Below are 23214 nucleotides of genomic sequence, written 5' to 3' on the forward strand. Positions count from 1 at the left end.
CTCATTGGCCAAAAAAATAATTCTGGCCTGGCCGTGGTGGCACACCTTTAATCCTAGCACTCAGGAGGCCGAGGCTGGTGGATCTCTGAGTTTGAGGCCAGCCTGGTCTACAGAGTGAGATCCAGGACAGGCACCAAAGCAACATAGAGAAACTGTCTTGAAAAAAGAAAAAATCTGAGAGTATTACTATAAGTAGTAAATAAATACATCTTAACAGCTGGGCCTGGTAGTACCTGCCTTTAAGCCTAGGCAGAGGCAAATGGATCTCTCTGAGTTTGTGGCCAGCCTGGTGTATAGAGCAAGTCCAGGAGAACAGAAAAACCCCATCTGGGGGTGGGGGGAGGGTGGAAATCTGACTTCCCATTACTTCATATGCCATGAAATGTTTTGCAAAATGTTCCATTTTTATTTAAATTTTTGTTTTTTGTTTGTTTTTGTTTTTTTGATACAGTTTTCAAACTCAGAGATCCACCTGGCTCTGCCAGTGCTGGGATTAAAAGTGTGCACCACCACTGCCCGGCTATTTATTGTTTTTTTCAAGACTGGGTTTCCCTGTGTTAACAACCCTGGCCTGGAACTCACTTTGTAGACCAGGTTGGCTTCAAGTTAACAGAGCTCTACTTGCCTCTGCCTTCCGATTAAAGGTGTGGGCCACCACACCTGGCAAAACAGTTTTGTTTCTTGGAATAACAAGAGGAAAAAGGAACATAATTAGAAATTCAGGAATCTCTTATCACAATTAGTGGTGACACTGACAATTTTAAGGGAGAATAAAAAGCAATGGGTTTTCATATGAAAACTTCATGTACATACATCATTTGTACTTACTTGTCTTGCATACTGCCATCCCATAGGGACCAAACAAAAGGTCCCGATCCTTTTGTTTTTGCTTGTTTTAATTGGTTCCCCTTCAACTTTCATGTCACATGGACTGTTACTGATTCCTTTCTCATTGTATCTTCCTCCCCTTTCCTAATACTCTTCCTAGTTTTGTGTCTTAGACACACTAGATTCTGCATGTGAGAGAAACCAGGTGGCGGTTGTAGTTTTTGAAGACTTTGTTCTTCGACTGTCAAATTTAAACCCTAAGTTTTTCCCTCTTGTGGTCCCTGTGAGTGGACATTCCGGAGATTTTTTTGGGAAAAGAGGTGGGGATAAGCGTCCCAAATGGGTGAAATTACTTTATATTATATACAAGTTAGCTGGCTTCTGAGGTGTTAAAATGTATTGATTGTTTACAGACTAAAAAGAAGTAAAGGAACTGTTAGAGCATTTCATAAAATTTATCTTTAAAAGTGAAACAGTTTTTCTAGAAATGAGCTAGTTTTAGATTAGTTTTTCATGCGATTCCCAGTGGAGTTGCCATTTTAGAGATCGATTTGTTGGTTGATGGGAAACGCAAGGCACAGAGCTAGATGGGAAAGGGCTGGAAGTGAAGTGTGAAGAAGGCCTGTACACTAACTCTTACTCAATATTGTGGTATCTGATGGGCAAAATGTTCTATGCATACTTGTAAACATAAATGTTAAGATAAATGGGAGGGCCATTTTTAACTTATTGGGTAGAAATGGTATAGAATTCATAGACCTCCCACATTTTCAAGTAGAATCAGAAATCTTAAATTTTAAAAGCTAAAATCAGAATTACATGTTGGCATTCACATTTTAGGGTCAGAGAAGACAGCCGTAGATAAGGTCCCATCCTTGGCAAGGGTCACCAATTTGCCACTTCTGTGATGGTTCTTATGCTGCAACAGAGGTAAAAGACATTTTCTGGGGGTTCAGTGAACCTCACACTTTATGCTCCTGGGCCTTGATCACATCTTGGTCAGCTTCAGCATGTTAGCACATCCATAGAATAGCACAATTAGAATGTTCACTTTAAAAGTGAAAAATCAGGGGCTGCAGAGATGGCTCAGCTGTTAAGAGCAATTGCTGCTCTTGCAGGGGACCTGGTTCAACTCCCAGCACCCACATGCTGGCCCAGAGCTGTCTGTAACTCCAACTCTAGGGGATCTGATGCCCTCTTCTGACTTCTTGGGTACCAGGAATGCATGTGGTGTATAGACATACGCAGAGAAACACCTATGTACATAAACTAATAAAACAATAATTAGAAAAAAAAATGTGAAAGAATACCTTAGGTGCCCAGTAGTAGTGAATTTCAAACTGATTGACCAAATTTTAGAAGTGAAAATGGCCTTCTATCACCTATCCAGTCTCCTTTCCTCACTAAGACAGTGTCTCAGTATGGAGTTCTGGCTGGCCTGGACACTAGACCAGCCTGGCTTCCAGTTCAAGAGACTGCCTGCCTCCTGAGTGATGATAGCATTAAAGGGGTGTGCCGCCATGCCCAGCCTGTAGTTAGGTTCTAGTTCAGGTAACAGATAATCATTCATCAATTCACATATATGCGTTCTTTGATTTTCCACATTACCAATAAACAAGAGGTGGCTTATACAAAACAACCTGAGAACATGCAATACGGATATATAAAACCAAGACTAAAAGAAATTACGCAGCAGAGAGGAGCTTAGCTGTGGGAAGAGCTCTGTTCTTCACTGGTTGGGTAACAGTAGGTAAGGCATATAGCATAGCCTCTTGGTAAAATTTAACGCTTGGGCCACCGGTGGATGTGGAAAGATTAGAAGTTCAAAGTTATCTTGTACTATACAGTTTGAGGACAATAACCAATAATATGGCATCCTGTGCAGAAGTTTTATCCTTAACTCCAACAGGAAACTCACCATGGACAAATGACTTCCTTTATATTTATATGTGTGCAACTTGATGCTTATCTAAGTTACTTTTGATATTTATAAAATGTGCTGAGTAAAGTCCCTTAGGATTTGCTCCCGTCACTTAATATTGTATCACTAAAACTTATGACTAGTTCACTCATGCTCTTCATCGTATGACATTACATTATATGATTGTGTCAGCTGGGTGTGGTGGTGCACACCCTAAATCCCAATGCTTGGGAGGCAGAAGCAGGAGGATCTCTGAGTAATTGGAGGACAGCCTGGTCTACCCAGTGAGTTCCAGGACAGCCAGGGCTATATAGAGAGACCCTTCCTTGAAAAACAAAACAAAACAAAACAAAACAAAAAAAAAACCCCAAAACATAATTATGTCATCTTTATCCACTCTACTAATAGGCATTTAGCCATTTTTTCTTTCTGCTGCAATGGTGGACTCCTACTCTCTCTCAGCTCAGCAGGATCAGTAGTCTTGCTCTCCATTCTTCATCTCCCAGGTAGACAGACATGGTAAACATGGGGTTCACCTTGTTTCTTTCTTTCTCTCTCTCTCTCCTAAGATTTAAATTTTTTTTAAAGATTTATTTATTTATTATGTATACAATATTCTGCCTGCATGCCCTGCAGGCCAGAAGAGGGCATCAGATCTCATTATAGATGGTTGTGAGCCACCATGTGGTTGCTGGGAATTGAACTCAGGACCTTTAGAAGAACAGCCAGTGCTCTTAACCTCTGAGCTATCTCTCCAGCCCCATAATTTTTTTGTTTGTTTGTTTTTGTCTTTTCGAGACAGGGTTTCTCTGTGTAGCTTTGCGCCTTTCCTGGGACTCACTTGGTAGCCCAGGCTGGCTTCGAACTCACAGAGATCCACCTGGCTCTGCCTCCCGAGTGCTGGGATTAAAGGGGTGCGCCACCACCGCCCGGCTGATTTAAAATTTTTTATGTGCATTGATGTTTTGCCTGTATGTGTGAAGGTGCCAGATTCCCTGGAACTGGAGTTACAAGCAGCTGTGAGCTGCCACGTGAGTGCTGGAAATTGAACCCAAGTCCTATGGAAGGGCAGCCAGTGCTCTGAACCACTGAACTATCTCTCCAACCCCATTTTTTCTTCTTCTAAATAGTGCACTTTGCCTGCTGCAGTTCCTGATGACAGTTGCCTGTATATTTTGTCATTTTAAGGTTTTAAGGATAGCAGGTTAAATGCAATACCAATCAGTACATCAAATTTTCTACTAAAAGTTTTATTTGGGGCACTTAATCCTTAATAAAGTTAGTGTCTACCATTATCACAAGTCCAAATGAGGCTTCATTTAAACTACTACTGAAAGCCACATCTACACATGTTGTGTGGTTGGCCTGAAGCAGATGTAACAGTTTCTTACCTATGGTAATCATTCAATGTGCTGCTGCTTTTTTTTGTCTTTTCCAAACAGGGTTTCTGTGTATAGCCCTGGCTGTCCTGGAACTCAGTCTGTAAACCAGGCTGGCTTCAAACTCAGAGATCCTCTGTCTCCTGAGTGCTGGGATTAAAGGCGTGTGCCACCACTGCCTGGCTTCATGTGCATCTTCTTTGAACTTCTGGCTTCAATTCACTGGTAAACTATGGATCATAATATCAGAAACATAAAATATATATATCCACTCACACATTGCTTTTATTGGGGTCTGCACTGTAGCAGTCTTTGAAAAGCAGAACTAATAACATTTATGTTAATGACCTTGATCATGTGCTGGGGATTTTATATAAGTACTTCAGGCATATTAATTCATTTAACCCTAATAATCCTAAAAAGCAAGCACTGTAAATGAGAAAACTGTGCTATAGAGCTGAAATCATTCACACAAGGTAATCTGTAGCGGAAGTTCAAACAGATAAACGCTGGACTCCACTATGTTATACTACCATTTAATAGAGCAGATTGTAACATCCTCCACTATAAAAATTAAGGAGCCCTCTGCTGCGGCTCTGCTCAAAGGGAGGCGTCAGGCCTGAGTCACTTAAAAAACCAAAATCTACTAACCTGAGTTATGGACAATTCAAAAATCTTAAAGAGAATTATAAAACAATTCTTTTTTTTTTTTTTTTTTTTTTGGTCGTTTTGTTTTGTTTTTCAAGACAGAGTTTCTCTGTGTAACGGTCCTGGCCGTCCTGGAACTTGATTTGTAGACCAGGCTGGCCTAGAACTCAGAGATCACCTGCCTCTGCCTCCTGAGTGCTGGGATTGATGACTGGTGCCACCACCGCCCAAATAACCTTGCTTTATCTCATCTAGAGTAGCCTTTATTTAATCTCTAGTCTCAAGGATAGGGGTCCCCACAAACCATTTCAACTTCTGTCTGGTTCTTTATTTAGATTTATCCTTTTAAAGATGCATCCATGTGGAATAATTTTCCTGTACCCAAACTTTTGCTCATCTAGGTATCTGATGGCCATGGTTTTTCACTGAATTTTATGTGGATTTCCTTATTTGTTTGTTTTTTTAGACAGTATATAGCCCTGGATGTCCCAGAACACTCTATGTAGACCAGGACATAATCATAAATCTGCATATGCCACCATGCCCTGCTTTTTTTTTTTAAACCTTGACATTTACTTTATTTATATATGTATTTGCAAACAGGATTTCATGTAGACCAGGATAGTCTGTAGATGACTTTGACTGTTGATCTACCTGCCTCCTACTTAATAGGATTGTAAATATGCTGCAGCTGGCAAAACAATTGCTTAATTTGTCTTTCCGACTTATTGGCTTGTTTAGCAGCACGTGGGATCGATCCCAAGGCCTTGTGCATGCTAGGCAAGCTCTTTAACAAGCTACAGCCCCTGGTCTTATTTTTCCATGGTTGCATGGTTCTTTTCTCAAAAAGGGTCTTGCTGTATAACCCAAGCTGGTCCGGAACTCTCAATCTTCTGTCGCAGCCTCCTGAGTGCTGGGGTTCCGCACGCAGTGTCTGCATGTGATCACAGACTATCAGCAGACTCTGCACCTGCCTCTGCAATCCTGCTCTTCAGATGTCACAACAGGCACTGTCCTCGACTGAGGAGACCTATGCCTACTCTACCCACTGGCTCATGACTCTATGGAGAAGAGGTCTCCTTTCATATTCACCCCAGGTTACTAGAAACCTACAACCTCTCAGACACTGTCTCAGTCACTGGGTTAAAAGTAAACACTATGGCTTGAAAACAAAGAGGAAAGCGCCAAGTCTGACTTGCCCATGAGGCTGTGTTCCCTGTGACATCACCATGACAAAAAATTGCTCATTTGGAGCTCTTGGAGGTTAGGCTCCTACTTCAGGATTTTGGCAATGTTCACACATTTTTATATTAATTTTTTCCATTTATTTTACATACCTACCAGTTTCCTCTCCCTCTTCTCCTCCCGTCTCCCATTCACCCCCTTCCCCATCCACTCCTCCATCTCCAGCAACAAAGCATGGCACATCAAGTTGAGGCAGGACCAAGCTCCTCTCCCTGCATCAAGGCTGGACAAGGCAACCCAGCATGGGGCACAGGTTCCCAAAAGCCAGCTCAAGTGCCAGGGACAGGTCCTGATCCCACTGCTGGGAGCCCCACAAATAGACCAAGCTACACAGATGTCACATACATGCAGACGGCCTAGGTCGGTCCCAAGCAGGCTCCCTAGGCATTGGTCCAAAGTCCGTGAGGTCCCATGAGCTCAGAGTCCCGTCATATGTCCTGCTTTTGTATGAGGCCCATCCCCAATCATTTTCTGTTTAGAAATGAAAAATAGTCCAGAGTCCCCGTGAGACTGACAGTCTTTAAGCAGGCACTTACTTTGAGTGTTTACATCCATGTCATCTTTTGATACAGTTGGTTTCGAAAAGTCCTATGGACTATTTCTAGTTTTATTTTGGTAGACTCCCAACCTCTTGGCTTCTTTCTGTTTGTTGATGTGTTGGTTTTGATTTAAAAATATTTTTGCTGTCAATTTCCTACTAGTAGATACTGCCAAGAAAGGTGCCCATTCCCGAGATTGTCCTTTACCATTAGCTACGTGACTTAACAAAGTGCTAGAGACAAGCAACCTGAAAGGCTGTACAAAGAAATTTTCATGTTCCTGTTCTACAGGTAGTATCTATCACATACAGCAGAATTCTAAACACTCAGGCACACATTCCTCTAATGGCTATAGTTTGTATTATTTCAGCTACTGACCCTATATCCTGTGAATAAAAAGCCCGAGGTAAATGTTTAAGTGTGCAATTATATGTAGGAATGATTACAAGTACTGAAAAGCTACGGATTAAAATACAATATTTTATTTTTTCTCACCTAAAAAACAAGCAACCCAGAATTAAGATATACATAAGCTTCTCAAGTTTACCCTAATAAAATTTTGAGTATTTGTACAATTTCTACAGAAACATACAGTGTATCAAAATCTGCATAAATCAAATTTATAAAATGTGTAGAAATGCATAGTGATATTATCAACTTACAAAGCAAGGATATGGGGATTATTTCCAAAGCAGCCTAAAGTACAAAATAGTCATTATGGCGGCAGCTTCTGATGTTTTTGTGTGTGGTAAGGTTTCTGATTTCAATATATAGAATCATGTTCGTACAGTGTCCTAATGAATCGTACTAAAAACAATTTAATTTACCCATAAAATTACATGCACAGTTTGTGTGCAACCTTTCTTAGCCTATGCATAGATACAAGGTTATTATCTATTCAACATGGAAAATAGTGTTAATTTCAAACACAAGTAATTACCAATTCTCTTATTTTCCTTTTTATAGTTGATTTATTTGCAATTATATAAGCATATAAATGCATTTCTTTTTAAATATCCCTAGAGATGAATGAAAGTTTAAATAGTTGATCACAGATCAGTAGCAAAATACAAACTGACAATTCAAAATTATAAATAAAACTCTGCTCAGGATGTTTAAGTTTTACTGTCCAAATTGAAGAACTAAGGGTTGGAAGAAAAAAAATTGTAGACTTTTCTTCTAAACAAATGTAGGCTTTTTTTTTCCTTTTTTAAGCTTTAATTAAAAATATTTCCTTCTGGCAGTAGTTTGTGAATTTCTTTCATTGTAATGATATCATGATTATAAGATCAAAAATGCTTAATTTACCTGTCCCCAAATTATCACATTGCTTTTCTTTTTTGGCACTCAATGTAGACATTTTAATTTTTTTTTTGGGTAAGAGAAGACTTCTTAGAAATTAAAATCTGCGACATTTGGTTCTCTTAAAGTAGGTATTGTTTTAAATAAATGTTCAAATTAAATCATTTCATTGGTAAATTAAAAAAAAATTCCTAAAAAAGAAATTAAGGAACCCTACAGAACTAACACCTAACTTAACGGAACGTAGTTCACATTTGTTGATGATCTGTGTTCTTCAATGCTGATTTTCTTAAATTAAAAAACAATGTGCATGGAATTTCATTTGGATGAAGACAAGTGTCAGCTCATCTTGGTTTCACAGCTTAGGCTGTACCGCAGTTTTCTAAGGCTTTATAGCTAACAAGGGCTTCGGAATTCCTTCCTCAGAACCAACTTATTGTGTTGTTATTCTGCCCCTAACCCCCTTTTCAAGTTTCAAACTGAGAATTACTTCCGGTTTTCGAGAGTGACAGATACTGGGGGATGTAGATGCAAAATGTAGGTGGGCAGTTTTTCTTAGTAGGAAGACCCCTTTGCTAGCCTAGAAGTTGGTGTGAGCGAGGGCATTGAGAATACCAGCAGGCAAGGGAGTTAATGCCACAGAATCTTCAAGCCCTATGGAATGGCCTTGAGATGGTCCCCATTGATCTTCTTTCAGCCATACATCATTCAACTTCATAGTCAATGGCAGCCCAGAAATTCATTTCTGAGTGATAGAGGTATCCCCCATCCAGGTGACGGTCCATCCATTGTTACCACCGTATAAATCTCACTATAAGCTCTCAAAAAGTATACTGAGAAATGAAAGAGGCACTAAATGTGTTGAAATTCACCTTTCAAACAAGCAGCATGACTGAAGGAAGGCCACCTTGGCTACAGACCTGTGGCAGTGCTTCAGAAAGATGTGGAATTAAATAAAGACACAGCAGGTTGATAACCACCAAGTCACATACGAAAGTCTGGTTACTCCAACCTTTTTTTTTTCAAGTGTGTTAAAAGAACAACAACAACAACAACAACAAAAACCAAACTGCCTTTCAGACCCCTGAGTGTATTCCCAAAGAAGACAACATATGCTTTAACTCTGTTCTGAAAGCCGAGTTAAAGGCACAGATTACCAACATCATCTTAAAACAAAAGAAAAACGATGTAAACATCTACAGAGTTTAAGGTAAAAGCAGTTTTGTAAACAGTAACTGCAGATGATAATGTTATTGTAAAAATCACAGTTTATCAACGTCCTTCGAGCTGATCAGAGGTTCCAGGTTTGGAGCTGTACAGAATTAATAATAATGGTTGCAGCAGGTTCCAGGCGGGTTTCAGTCCTCTATAAACGTACTTGTCAGTAGGTAGATTGTTGGCTTCTTTTATCCATTTTTAAATACTGTGAATGTTATTCATTTCCCACTTCTGAGTCGTTTTACTGGAGTCACAGCTGGAGATGAAGACTTGATGCAGGACCTCTGACCGATCTAAGCACTTTCCTGAAGGAATGTGAGTAAACCTGTGCAGGTTCTGGAAAACACGGGGAGGGAAAGGAAGTTTGAAATTTGGACTTGGCTTTCCACAGAGGGCAATTCAAGCACACATTAGACCTTGAATGTCAGTTTCCTTAGCCCTCCCTTTATTACGTCACTGTGTGCTGCTGGTATGTCAAGTTCAATACACACAAATCGAAGGTCAGTATCTTCCCCTCCAAACCTTTTCTTTGGTTCTTACTCCGGCTAAAGGCAATGCCAGCTTCCCAGTCCTCAGGAAATTATGCTTCTCCCTCATTCACTCCCATTCTATCAGTTCTCCATGGCTAATATTTTCAGTGCTCCGGCTTACGTTTCTTCTTTCCTACCTCCCAAGCTCTAATACAGTCCTCATCGTATGCTGTATATTTCTTCAATTCAGCCCGTAACTTTTCTAAGAAAGGTCCTCACACTATCCAAGACTGGGTGTGTTTAGCAAAACTTATTTTAAAAATGCAAAAGAATGAACCCCCTTTCCTTTACACTATATCGACATTTGTTCTGTCGGAACAGAAGCCATGGGTGAAAGCATTCCAGTCCTCGCACCCATCGAGCAGCCATGCATGACAAACTGTCAACAGTCCTACCCGTCACTGCCATGGACTCAGCTCCAGCAAGTCCCACTTTCATGTAAGGATGCCCACAATGAAGGTGTGGGGAGGCAGTTCGAGACAGGGTTTCTCTGTGCAGCCCTTGGCTGTTCTGGAACTTGCTCTCTAAACCAGGAAGGCCTCCAACTCACAGAGATCCGCCTGCCTCTGCCTCTCAAGTGCGAGGATTAAAGGCAAGCGCCACCACTGCCTGTCAAAGCTTACTGATCTTTAATTATACTTGACCCTCCTGCATCCTTTAAGAAACATCGAGAGGAAATAGACAATGCCATTGAAGTGCTTCCACGTGGTAGAGCACAGTGGGATCTTGAGGAGGCACACGAGAAAGGAATACCTGCCCACTCTTTCATACCCTGTCATTTTTACTCAATTCAACAAACTATGATGATTCAAACTTGGATAATATCTGTCACTATAAGAAAAATAACAACAAAAATTCCCAAACAAACAAAGAAAAAAAATACTTGACAGTGTTGGTTCTAGTTCTCAAGCAAAAATCAGAATGTTGAGAAACTTTCTACTACTACGAAGACTTGACACAATTTAAAGATTTCTCCAATGAAACAATCCTTACATTCCTGATTTTCTGCATATTGTACAATGGAACATGTCAGCATTTGGGAGATCTTTGTAACTTAGTGAACAGTATTAACTTAGTAATAGTTTAGCATAATTTGAAAAATAACAAGGTTATAAATTCTTCCAATTGTATTTCAAATTTCAGAAATATTTTTAGTAATAGCCTATATGGAAGCTGTTTGGGGATAGCGTTGGTATCTTTCTATTGTTGTTTAGAGGAGGGAGGGGAGACTGGTCTGGATGTAAAATAAAATAAAAAAATTGAAAAAAAAATTCTCATAGCCAACGGGGGGGGGGGGGGGGGGAGAAGAAACAGGGTCTCAATTTTGCAGCATAGGCTGGTTTCAAATTCACCACTTGCCGGGTGGTGGTGGCTCACACCTTTAGTCCCAGCACTCAGGAGGCAGAGGCAGGTGGATCTCTGTGAGTTCCAGGCCAGCCTGGTCTACAAAGAGAGTTCCAGGACAGCCAGGACTGTTACACAGAGAAACCCTGTCTTAAAACAAACCAAAACCAAAACCAAAAAACTTCACACCCTTCCTACCTCTGCCTCACAAGGTTTGGGATCGTTTGGGGTCACAGTCTAGCACAGCAGTACTGAGTTTCAATAATTCTGACGCGTTAAGGGGGGATGGGGAAGCCAGAAAGTCTGAGAGCTCTGTTCAAGCCGATCTTCTCATCAACCTATATGTCACAACCTTCTCCGAATAATTTTCCTAAAAGTATCCACTGTTTCCTATGGCTACTTAGAAAAACGTCAGTTCCAATCAGGAGTAACCTAAATTCGGTTCTCAGGGATTTCTACACATCTTCACACAATATCTCTGTTTAGTTATTTTTTCTCTATGAAAACTCATCAGAAACAATTACATTCTTGTCTTTTTTCCTTTCTGATAGCATTTTGCTTATTTTTCTAACTGTGTTTTTTCTTCTCTACATTATAGAATAGCACGTTTTAGATATTTTCTACATGCTCATATAGTCTGTCACATCTCTGGGCCCTAGTGGAGTGATGTACAAATGTGTCTTTAAAAAAATCTAAAACACACGGGGCGGTGGTGGCGCACGCCTTTAATCCCAGCACTAAGGAGACAGAGCAGGTGGATCTCTGTGAGTTTGAGGCCAGCCTGGTCCAGAGTGAGATCCAGGACAGGCACCAAAACTACACAGAGAAAACCTGTCTCAAACTGCGCCCCGCCTCCCAAAAAAACCCCAAAAACTAAAACACAGAGATTCTATTTTTTTTTTTTTAATTTGAGGGTTGGTACTGAGGATTAAATTTATTACTATGTTATATCTCTGAGTTCTATCCCCAGCTGACATCCATTCTTTTGAGGGCAGGGTCTCCCTGTGTAGTCCAGGCTGGCCTTGAACTCACAATCCTTCTGCGTCAGCCTCCAGAAAACCACTCGACTTCTTGACGATAGTTTTGGTCTGCTAGACTCTTTTATACTTTAAAACTTGCCGCTCTCACAGTCCCTACCATTTACTGCTCTTCATTTTTACTTGTGAAAATAAACACTATTTATCTGTCAGGATTTATTAATCCTGTTAATAACAAGTTGTCCTTTCCAACTTGTTACTAAAAAAAAAAAAAAAAAAAAAAAAAAAAAATCAGGCCTTGTGAGCTGACTTTGTTTCAAAGCCTCAAGACCTGAGTTCAATCCCTGAGACCCACTTAAAGGTGGAGGGAGAGAAGCAATTCCACGAAGTTGTCCTCTGACCGCTACATGCCTGTCATAAGTTGTGAGTGTTCCTTTCCTCACATGTATCACACATGCTATACAAATAAGAACAATTAATAAAATTCAGCAGCTAGCATGTTCGGTAATTATCCGTGAAAGACAGTGCCCAAGAATATTACTCCATAAAGAACAATGCCTTCCCCACAGGAGTGGGAGAGCAAAAAAAACGGAGGGCGTCTCTGGGTCCTTTCAGTTTCAAAAGGCTTTGCTAATGTTGCAGTTCATAACGACATAACCTGATTTATCCAAGTGTTCACTTTGAAAAGTTATACGTTCCTGAGCGTGGGAACACGTGACTCTCGTGCTCTCTCGGGCTCTTCTCCTTTTGGTCTATCTTGTCCAAACAGGCTTTGATGTGATAGGGTTGTATTTGATTATTAATCCCTTAGAAGCCTGTTTGTTTTCTAACAAGAGACAGAAAAGGAGTGGATCTGGATGGAAGGGGAGGTGGAGAGGAACTGGGAAGGGTGGACGGAGGGGAAACTAATCAGAATATATTATGTGAGGGGGGAACATCTATTTTCAAAGGAAAAAAAAAAAAAGAAAATTATACATTAGTCCATAATGTGTTTGATTCTTGCCAGGAAGCTTTACATACGCACAGCCAAAGCAAAAAAGCAGCCCAAGAGTCAGCAGGGTCACAGGAATAAACCAGGCCTTTAAAACAAGCGGTTACCAGAGGACAAGGGAGCAGGAAGGCCCGGGTCCAATTCTCATTTGCCTGTCTCTACTGCCACCTGCTGGACAGCAGGAGTCGACACCTGTCTTTTTTAAGTGGTCTAAGAATATTGCTGATATTTTGGTGACTGACTCATTTACATTTTTAACACTGGATTTAGATCTGAAAACAACGGTGGTCACTGGCTCCTGGAACACTGGCATGCCTGGGTTTCTGAAATCAGCGCCGACCCTCCATGCCCACTGCCGTGGTCTCACTGCGTGATGACATTGCTCCGAGAGAATGTGAGTGAGGATGCCTCATTATAGAACGTGACTCACCCAGAGCCCAAGCAAACCTGCACAAATAACTAACGCAGAAAATCCAAGTCACGAGCATGAACATTTGGTCTTTTTAGCCATCTAAATCCGACAAGCGATTCGTTACTGCCGATGGGGCAGCATACACTATCTCTCCCAGGAGCTGGAGCACAGCGTACCTTGAAGTACTGCCACTCCTTAAATTCATTTAGGTTGCAGTGTGTGATCATGACCTTAGATCCGTCGGGCCCCTTTGTCAAACACTGGTCGTACTGCATGAGCTGATTTGCCTCGTTGATTCGGAAAAGCTATTGAACAAACAAATAGAATAAAGATAACTTTCTCCCCAATGCATGTTTTACAAGAGGAAAGAAGCTTAGCTCCTATAATTAAACTGAATAACTTACTTAGTGTTCTATAATTTTGGGCATGTTGGGAACTGTTAGTCTGCAGACAAGAACTATACTTAAGTTTGAAATTAGTGAAGACCTCTATTAACACTTTAATTACATTCTTTATTCTTTAGCCTCTAATACACAGAGAGGGTAATTAACACAGATTTATCATGTACCAACAATAAGAAAATTAAAAATTATAAGTATACCTAATAGTGTTTCACAACTGAAATTAGACACATGAAAAATATCTATATAAGGAAGCAAGAAAATATATGCGTAAAATATATAGTACTGGCAGTAGTACCCTGGTTTATTATGGAAAAGTGTGACTTACCATAGAGATCAGCTTACTTAGTCATGATTAATGTATGTTCCCGTATAAATCTATTATTACTTCTATGCAGACATTTTTCCACTCTTATGTGGAAACCAACACTGCCAATAGCCCTTATTTAAGTGAAATGCTTTAGCAGTCAGATTTTACTGAATGTTTTTAATTTATCAGACAAAATTAATAAAGAACCAAACTAAACCTTCTCTGTCTGTGATCAAGTCTGGTGGCTCTCAGAGAGGGAGAAGGAGACTTACCTGGTTCCCGCCCATCCTGTGGCAGGGTCCTAGTTCAACAAAGCCTCCGTTCGTTTTCCCCATGCTATCAATGCAGTATGCAGTCTCCAGGCCTCGGATCTAAAGGTACGGAGAGCCGACATAGAGGAGACAGTATGGTTTGTAATAACCGAGGACCAGAGCAAAAGATTCAATTTCAATATACAAGTCACAGAGAGAGTTCCTGTTGTGGTCGGTGCCAGGCTGTCCTGGGAATCACCATCCTTTAAGCATGTTTTACCAAGACCACCACCACCACCACCACCATCATTGTCATCATCCTCATCCTCATCTTCGAAATCATGAGCTGAAGCCAACGCTGAAGTGAGCTCATTCCACTTGAGGGCACTAGCCCATACTGTGCTAGAAAATACCACAGAAGAAACAAAATCCAAGTGACCCTAAGAAAAATGTCAGGAGCAGTGTTCATGTGAATGAGAGGTAAACAGAGGAAAGCTATGCAACGGCCCTGGGGACAGACCCTGCGTCCCGTGTCCTCCTCTCAGTGGCTATGTGGCACTTTTGTGGTAGCTGCCTCAAGGCTTCTCAGTACAAAGGCCATGGCACATGGGCCCTGGAGTGTGGCTCTCTTCTAACTACCAATAACAGAAGCAAAGGCAAACACAGGTTTCCAAGTTCAGAATGCAATTTTGTGCTAGAACAACTACATTCAGAAGAAGTGTGTATTCATCTCAATTACAGACCGCTGCAGTATTTGGATAAAGTGCTTGATTCTGTAGATACGGATGAGAGCTTTTGAATACATGGAGATGTGCAAGTCATGGTCGTCAAGACCATCCAAAAATGGGGGACAAGCGGGTGTTGGTCAGTGGAAGAGATGAATGTGCAGATGGAGCAGCTCACACTTGCCAGGAGACAGCTTTTAGATAGGGATGTACTCTGGAGGGGAAATGCCAGAACTGGACAAATTCCTCTGAAGACGTATTTAGAAGAGAAATGGTAAAAGGAGGGGGGAACCCCTCATTAATCCATTCATTCCTGCATACATGTGTCTATTCACCCCTGAAATACCAAGGTGGGTACCTACCACGGGCAGGCATGCCATAGTCTCTGCTATGTAAGTGAACAAAATAAACACACCTGCTTCAGTGAACTCACATTCTACAGCAAAAGAAAGGCAGAAAGGAAGCAAAACATGTAATGGACAAATGAGATACCTACTCTGTTAGTAATACAGGCCACAGAGGGGAAAAAAGGAAAACAAGAACGCCGAGGAAGGGGCTTGCTGTGGAATGTTCTGTAGGTCCTGTGGGAGCCTGTTCTCGGGTTCCTCGTAGCTTTACCCAGCGGGTCCGCATAGAGGATGATTAGGACCACGGGCCTGAGTGCAGGTGTCTGAGATGGTCTGCACTTGGCTGTGCTGGGGGATGGTCTGTATGTCAAGTTGCTCTGATTGGTCAATAAATAAAACCTGATTGGCTGTGGCTAGGCAGGAAGTATAGGTGGGACTAACAGAGAGGAGAAATAAAAGAACAGGAAGGCAGAAGGACTCACTACCAGCCGCCAGGACAAGCAGCATGTGAAGATGCCGGTAAGCCACGAGTGACGTGGCAAGGTATAGATTTACAGAAATGGGTTAATTTAAGATATTAGAACAGTTAGCAAGAAGCCTGCCACGGCTACACAGTTTGTAAGAAAAATAAGTCTCTGTGTTTACTCGGTTGGGTCTGAGTGGCTGTGGGTGAGAGAGATTTGTCCTGACTGTAGGCAAGGCAGGAAAACTTGAGTCACAGGGTCTAGGGAGTGGAGGGTGTCGTCGGGTAGATCTCATCATCAAGGACACAGATGGAAAAATGTGAGCGAACGAGGTCTAAGTTAGCCATGCCTGCAGCTGTCCAAAGACAGCACTATGGGCAGAGGAACAGGAAAGCAGGAAGTGTGAGGAGGAGCAGCAGGGCTGAGGGGTAGAGTCAGGCAAGCAGGGGCAGGCGAGGCGAGAGAGGAATGAGGAGCTTGAGGCCACCAGAAAGGGCTTTGCTTTTGCCTGAGCAACTGGGGTGCCACTGTAGGTTTTTATAAGAAGTGATGTGACCTGACTTGCATTTCCAAAGCCATGCTGACTGCCTGCTCTGTTTAGAACAGGATGCAGTAAGAGCACGTTAGTTTTGCTGAGAGGTGACCGAGTCAAGGTAAGGAAGGGCTAGATTCTGAAGCTGATACAAGTGTGAGGAAAACGTTCAAAGAAGACTACCAAGTCTTTGGTTTGCACAATGAGCCAAGATGGGCTAGAGAGACAGAGAAAAGCAGTTCAGTTTCAAACTCACGTACTGAGTATCTATCTAAGCTCTGGGAGGGAGAGTTGAGTTGGAGATGGAATCTAACAGTCATTTGTACAAAGATGAGTTTAAAGCCAGCGGATTGGCTAAGGTCAAAGGAGATTCATTCCTTCCACCCAGAGGGTTTTTGGGAGATTAAAATGTAACTAGGTCTGGGCTGGACTCCCCAAATTCATTTTTTACTAGTAGGTTACTAGCTAGTTTGCTATAACAGGGGAGATACAATAAGAATGCAGGGGGAAAAAAAGACATCTAAACCAGCAGCACAAAGACAGCACCTTCAGTGGCCTCTGTGTGTTTCCCTCCTTATTCCCACACTCTAAACACAGGAGACTCTTATGAATGGTCTATATTTCTCCCTGCATGGCCGTGGCGTCCTTCAACTGCATGCTAATGGTCTCCAGATGTCCATCTCCAGAGAAGCCTCTTTTCTGGGTTTCAGCCCAAGCTCTTCCATCAACAGGAGCTGACAGTCGAACCTGGCAGTCGAGAAGGGATCCTGGATGTGCAAAACACCAGCAGATAGAGTGCTGTTCCTCACACCTCCACCTTCCCCGTCTACTGTGTTCCCGATCTCCGCTACCTCCTAATCAAATTGAAAACGTAAACAGCCCAGCCCGGGTCTCCCGTACATTAGTCGTCCCTACACGGTCCCTATAGTCTCATGGTGGTAAGACGCATCTGTGACGTACAGACAGCGTGTGCCTTAGCTATGTCCTGTGCTCTCCACCTTCGTCTAAGCCAGCATTATTTTCACTACAACTACCCTACCAATCCTTACTTCTATTTTAAATACTCCACAGTATTCAAACCAAAACACAGAGCAAATCTCACTGCCTTTCTGTTTTAATTGGCCTCTTAGCATCCCTTCCCTACCCCCCCTCACCCCTTCTAGTCTCTTCTCATGTCAACTATTTTGCGTGGTTTAAAGAATGTTCCCACTCATGTATTTCACTCTGTCTCATGGTGCACTGTTGGAGACAGAGTGCTTATTGAGTGGCTTGGGCTTTGAGAGATTAAAGACTCTCAGCATCTCCAGTTCTCTCTGCTTTGTGCTCACAGTGCAAGATGTGAGCTCTCAGCTTGCTGCTGCAGCGTCCTTCTTGTTGCCATTCCTGCCACTTGCTCGTTTTGATGGACTCTCAGCCCTTAGAACTGTAAGCCCAAATAAACTCTTACGAATTTTCTAAGCCATGTTATTTTATCACATCAACAGAAAAGGAACTAATGCAATCTCCTAACTTGGAGTTCACCATTTCCTCTGTTCGTAGTACACTTTCTTATCAGATTAAATGTCATATCCTCAGAAAGCCTCCTCAAGATGGCATCTCATGCTCATTTCTTTTGCAACCATCACCATCTTGTCATGACCTTTGCTTTCCTGGACTGCTCTGGTCTCTCTCCACACACACACACACACACCCCACCAGCATAAATGTTCTTTGAGGAAAGGGGGCTTGTCTGCTTTTTGCCCAGATGAGTAACTGGCGCACACTAGGCCCTCACTCAACATTTACTGAATGTACAAACTAACAAACGCACGTAGTCTTGAAAGCTGACCGCATGTTCAATTCCCTCTGAGGCACCACCATAACGCACAAGTGTGAGTACCATCAGAAATGACGCCACAGAGGCAAATTGGAAGAAATAGGAAATGACCCAGCCAGATCAATGCCTTTCCTTTATTTTATCACCACTGCCCGATTCATTTGACAAGTGCCACGTGAATAGCGTGTGCATTAGTCTCTGCATCAGCCTATTGGAGCAAAAGGAGGGATAAGGTCCAGAAGCGGATTGCGAATGTGGGGTGTTGTGAGAACCCATGGGCAGAGGACAGACCTGAGGGGCTTTGATGAAATGGAGAAGAATAGAGAAATGATTTTCAGTACTCATGAACTCCAAGATGAGAGCAGTAAGTGAAACTGGAAGTGGCCAAGACAGGGACATGGAGGGCGCTGGAGGCGGGGCGTGTTTCACGGACAGCCCCGTGTATAACGGCTGGAGGGGGACGGAGTGGCTTCATTGTCAGGGCAGCTCTGATGATCTGGGAGAAGGACAGTGTATGCTGCCAGGTGGTTTTTAATCAAACATGTCTGCCAACATTCTCTGCTTTCATGAATACCTTTCCGTTTTCCTTTGCCTTCTTTCAAACGCTGACTCCAAATACACACATGTTGGTATCTAAATATTGGCTGGGATACTTACTTCTCCCCACTCAACGTTTCTGGGTGGCAAAGGGTAGTGGGCAGTGATGTCATAAGCGATTTCTTCCATAAACCATTTGAAACTTTTGCAGTTGTGATCTTCTCGAAATTTCTTCAGTTCGGATATGTCCCCATAGGGCAGTGCCTTCGACTCCGGACGGCTAGCATAGAAGTAGTCTTTATATTCATCCCACCAAACTTCCACAACTCTAACATAATTCTATGAAAAGAAAAAACTACAGTCATTATAAGATGTAGAAATAACTGTAACGGCATGAACAGCGTACCTTAGATGTACAGAATACAACCAAAATATAGTGAGCTGATTTAGAGAGGACTTGACATTTATTAAACAACGAAAATAAGTGGTCTAATAACCTGAACATGTCATTTTCCAAGTATGGAAATGTCATGCATGTATATTCATTTAAAAAGTGACATACATAACATCAGACATCTCTGAGCTGGAAGATCATAAATTCTGAGATAATGCATTCTCTTCTGATAACAGATGAAGAAAGTGAAGCCCGGACGGGGGTTCTGAGAGGCTGGGTGGTCACTGGTGTTCCTTCTCATCGCACTCCTTTCTATCCGAACCATGTTACTGACATGTATAGGGGAAATCTCATTTAGGAAACCGTCCTTACAAAGAATTGCTCCGCCGCTAACACGGCTCATCTTTTCATGGCTGTAACAGAATCATCTTACTGTAACCTCAAACTGACTGTACATCCTCTACATGTGGCTCACACGGAGGAAAAACGGCTATCACCCAATACAATAAACGGACCCTGTCATAACTGACAAAACTTGAACTCCAGGACTTGACAGAATGAGTGAACACTTGTGTGAAGGTATGTTCGGACTGGCGTTTACTCTCTGCACCCCGTGGATCTTCTACATCACGCACCAGCATTTTCTCCACAGAGGAGGGTGTGGGAGGCTGAGGAGATGGTTCAGTAGATGGAGCTTTGGCTACTGCAGCGTGAAGACCAGAGTTTGGCTCTCTAGAACCCACACAGACGCAGATGGGAGTGGCAGCCTCCCTTCAACTCTAGCACTTGGAAGGAAGGCGAAGCTAGGGATCTGGAGCGACTGGCTGGTTAGACTAGCTGTACAGCAAGGTTTAGGTTCAATTGAGAGACCCTGCCTCAGTGAATACGGTGGAAAGCCAAGGAGGAAGACTCCTATTGTTGGTTGTGGGTCCATGTGTACCCTCACACATGTGAACATGCACACACACATACGCACACACCACACACTGACGCAGGGAATCAGTTTCGTGTCTGTAGTAATCTTCAGGCCTGGTATAGTATGCCAGCTGGGCCAGGCCCCAGAAGGCTGGATGTGGCTTGTTGACCTCAGTTACTAACCTGTGTTTTACATCAAGAGTAGGCACATTCAGTGTTCAGATTAATTTTGTTTCTAGGCTAAAAGATAGTTATTAAAGTGGGAACAGGTCACCATACCAAATAAACAAAGAAAAAATCTTTAGGAATAAATTTAACAATGGTAGTGAAAGATCTGCATACCGAAAGTAATTTTAAAAAGAGACAAACGTGGAAACATCCCGTGTTCCTGGATGGGAAGAATTAATTCTGGAGGTTCCTCAAAAATACTAGTTTTGCTGGGCAGTGGTGGCGCACGCCTTTAATCCCAGCACTGGGGAGGCAGAGGCAGGCGGATCTCTGTGAGTTCAAGGCCAGCCTGGGCTACAGAGTGAGTTCCAGGAAAGGCTCCAAGCTACACAGAGAAACCCTGTCTCGAAAAACTAAGAAAATAAAATAAAATAAACAAAAATAAAAAGAATACTAGTTTTTTTTTTTGGTAGCACCACACTTCCCAAAGTGATCTACAAAATACCAATTATAATTTTCATTGATATTGAAAGATCAGAATCTGGTGAGATGGCTCATGGGGAAAGGTGCTTGCCTCCTTTCATCGAGGCATTGCCTGATGATCCGAGTTTGGTCTCTGGAACTGACTCGGTGGAATCCACACGGTGGAAGGAAAGAACTGGGTCTCACAAGCTGACCTCTAACCTCCGCCTGTGCACCAAAAGGCCCTGTGCACCAAAAGGCGCCTGGGCCCCTCCCTCCACTGAAATAAGTAAGTACAAATGGAAGAGAGAGAACTAGAAAAATCAACCCTAAAATTCATATGGTACCAGCAAAGAGCCCAAGCAGCCAACGTCATATAGAGCAAAAAAGAATAAATCCAGGGGCATCACACTACCTGATTCCAAAATCTGCTGCAAAGAATGGTACAGGCAATAAACACAGACACTGAGATCGCAGAGATAAATTCAGGCACACACAGCTGATTTTCACAGACGGTGTCAGGAGCACACAACAGGGAAAAGGCGAGAATGAAATTAGACCTTCTCCTCAAGGATACATGAAAACCAACCCCAAACAGATGATAACCTTAAATGTGAGACCCCCCAAACAAAAGCTCTTAGAAGAAAGCGCAAGAAAAGTTTCGTCATATATTTTGCACATTTGAGCAAAGCGACACTACCACAAACTAGATCACCGCAACCTAAAAGCCTCTGCGCCGCAGAGACGCGCTGCCTTATGAGAGAACGCATCCGCAGAGAGAACGCCTCCGCGGACAGCGCATCCGCGGACGACATACCTGCTGAGGGGTCATCTACAATGCAAGAAAAACTCAAAGCTACTCAAGAGTTGGCTTACAGATAGCCTGACTTTTAGATCGGGCAAATCACCCGACACACACTCCTTAAAAGGAGACAAGTGGCCGACACGCAAATGCCAAGACGCTCGCTCGCCATCACTAATGACGCAGGGAACGCAGGTTAAAACTGTGACTCAGCGTCATCTCACCTCTGCTAGAACAACTACTGTCGAAGGGATACGAGGTAAGGGTCTGTGAGGACGCAGATATAACGGAATCCTTTTATACTCTCGGTAGGAATATAAATTATTACAGTCACCTGGAAAGCAGTATGGCGATCCCTCCAGTGAAATGAAAAGAGAACCACTCTGTGACCCAGCAACTCCAGTACTGTGTCTGTGCATGTTCCATAAGGATGTTGACTCGGTCTACCAGTGAGATGCCTGAATTTCTGTGCAGAACTTCCAAGCAGTATTCATAAGGACTAATATTTAGAAGCAACCCACGTGCCTACAAACTGGTATATGGATAAAGAAAATGTGATATGTAGCTGGGCGTTGGTGGCACACACCTTTAATCCCAGAGGCAGAGCCAGGCGGATCTCTGTGATTTCGAGGCCAGCCTGGTCTACAAATTGAGTTCCAGGAAAGGTGCAAAGCTACACAGAGAAACTCTGTCTGGAAAAACCAAAAAAGAAAAAAAAAAAAGAAAGAAAGAAAGAAAAAAGAAAATGTGATATGCGCAATATTACACCCAGTCTTAAAAAAGAAAAGAAAAGAAATTCTGTCATTTGTAACAACACACAGAAAATTATAGAAAGTGAAATAAACTAGGCACAGAAAGAGAAATGTGAACCAATGCATAGAAACAGTGAAATGGTGGTTACCAGAGGCTGGGAAATAAGGAGGCTGGGGAGGTATTTGGGCAAAAGACACAAAATTTCTACCCTAAGAGACTCAAGTTGTGGTGATCTCTGCATAACAGTTACTACAATTAGTGAGGAAGCATTGGTTAGCATGTTATGTAGTATATAAACTAAATGGACTTTATTTATTTAATGAATATCAAATATCATTATATATCATAAATACACCGACTCTATTTGTCAAAACACAAATGAAAAGAATAGGGCGAAATGAATAATATTAAAAAACAGTAAGATACCTCACGAGTAGGTCTAGCCTTGGCTTACGGTGAAGAGCCAGCATGACTGCTTCCGAGATTTACCCCAGTCAATGATCTCAGAGTGAAGTGGTCCGTGAATTTTAGTTCTCCCCTCCTCTCCTTTTAACAACAACAACAACAACAACAGCACCTCACCTTAAGAGTCGGAGAAGACCCAACGTAAAGGGGTGGAGGATTTCCTTGCCAGCCCTCAAGACGGTAGATGTGTCCAACCCGGGAACAAGGGACAAATAATAATTTACCACCACACTGCCAGATCTATCAAGAAAAGAAAGTATATTGTGAAAGTGATCAGAAATGGAAAAATAAATAATGGAAAATATGTTCCATAAATGTAAATTTTAAATTAGACATAAGGGATTCTAAGCTAACCAAATTCTAAAATAATCAATTACTTTAGAAACACACTTAACAAGGAAGGCCGTGGTAATGTATACAACAAGTTACTATTAGTGAGTTGTCTCCTGTGTACATGGAGATCTGGAGCCTTTTCTCAATGTAACCTTTCAAAGTACCGTAAATCCCTCATCCCTGGCATGACCTGTCGTTTCTGGTG

The 23214-nt window shown here is 42.2% G+C and overlaps 1 protein-coding gene across 2 annotated transcripts in view; it reads right to left on the minus strand.

Annotated features, from left to right (window-relative positions):
* Positions 1-7026: 7026 nt before the first annotated feature.
* The window catches only part of Galnt7 (polypeptide N-acetylgalactosaminyltransferase 7), a 126428-nt gene continuing 110240 nt past the window's right edge, over positions 7027-23214 (minus strand). For both annotated transcript variants that reach the window (XM_028889255.2, XM_028889254.2), the window contains exons 8-12: positions 22794-22916; positions 18838-19056; positions 14318-14416; positions 13511-13639; positions 7027-9416 (exon numbers count right to left, since the gene is read on the minus strand). In XM_028889255.2, coding sequence (XP_028745088.1) covers positions 9279-9416; positions 13511-13639; positions 14318-14416; positions 18838-19056; positions 22794-22916 — 708 coding nt within the window. In that variant the 3' untranslated portion in view covers positions 7027-9278. The remainder of the gene's footprint in view (positions 9417-13510; positions 13640-14317; positions 14417-18837; positions 19057-22793; positions 22917-23214) is intronic.

The sequence above is a fragment of the Peromyscus leucopus genome, chromosome 17 (assembly GCF_004664715.2).
Source record: "Peromyscus leucopus breed LL Stock chromosome 17, UCI_PerLeu_2.1, whole genome shotgun sequence".
In the NCBI taxonomy this organism is placed as follows: Eukaryota; Metazoa; Chordata; class Mammalia; order Rodentia; family Cricetidae; genus Peromyscus; species Peromyscus leucopus.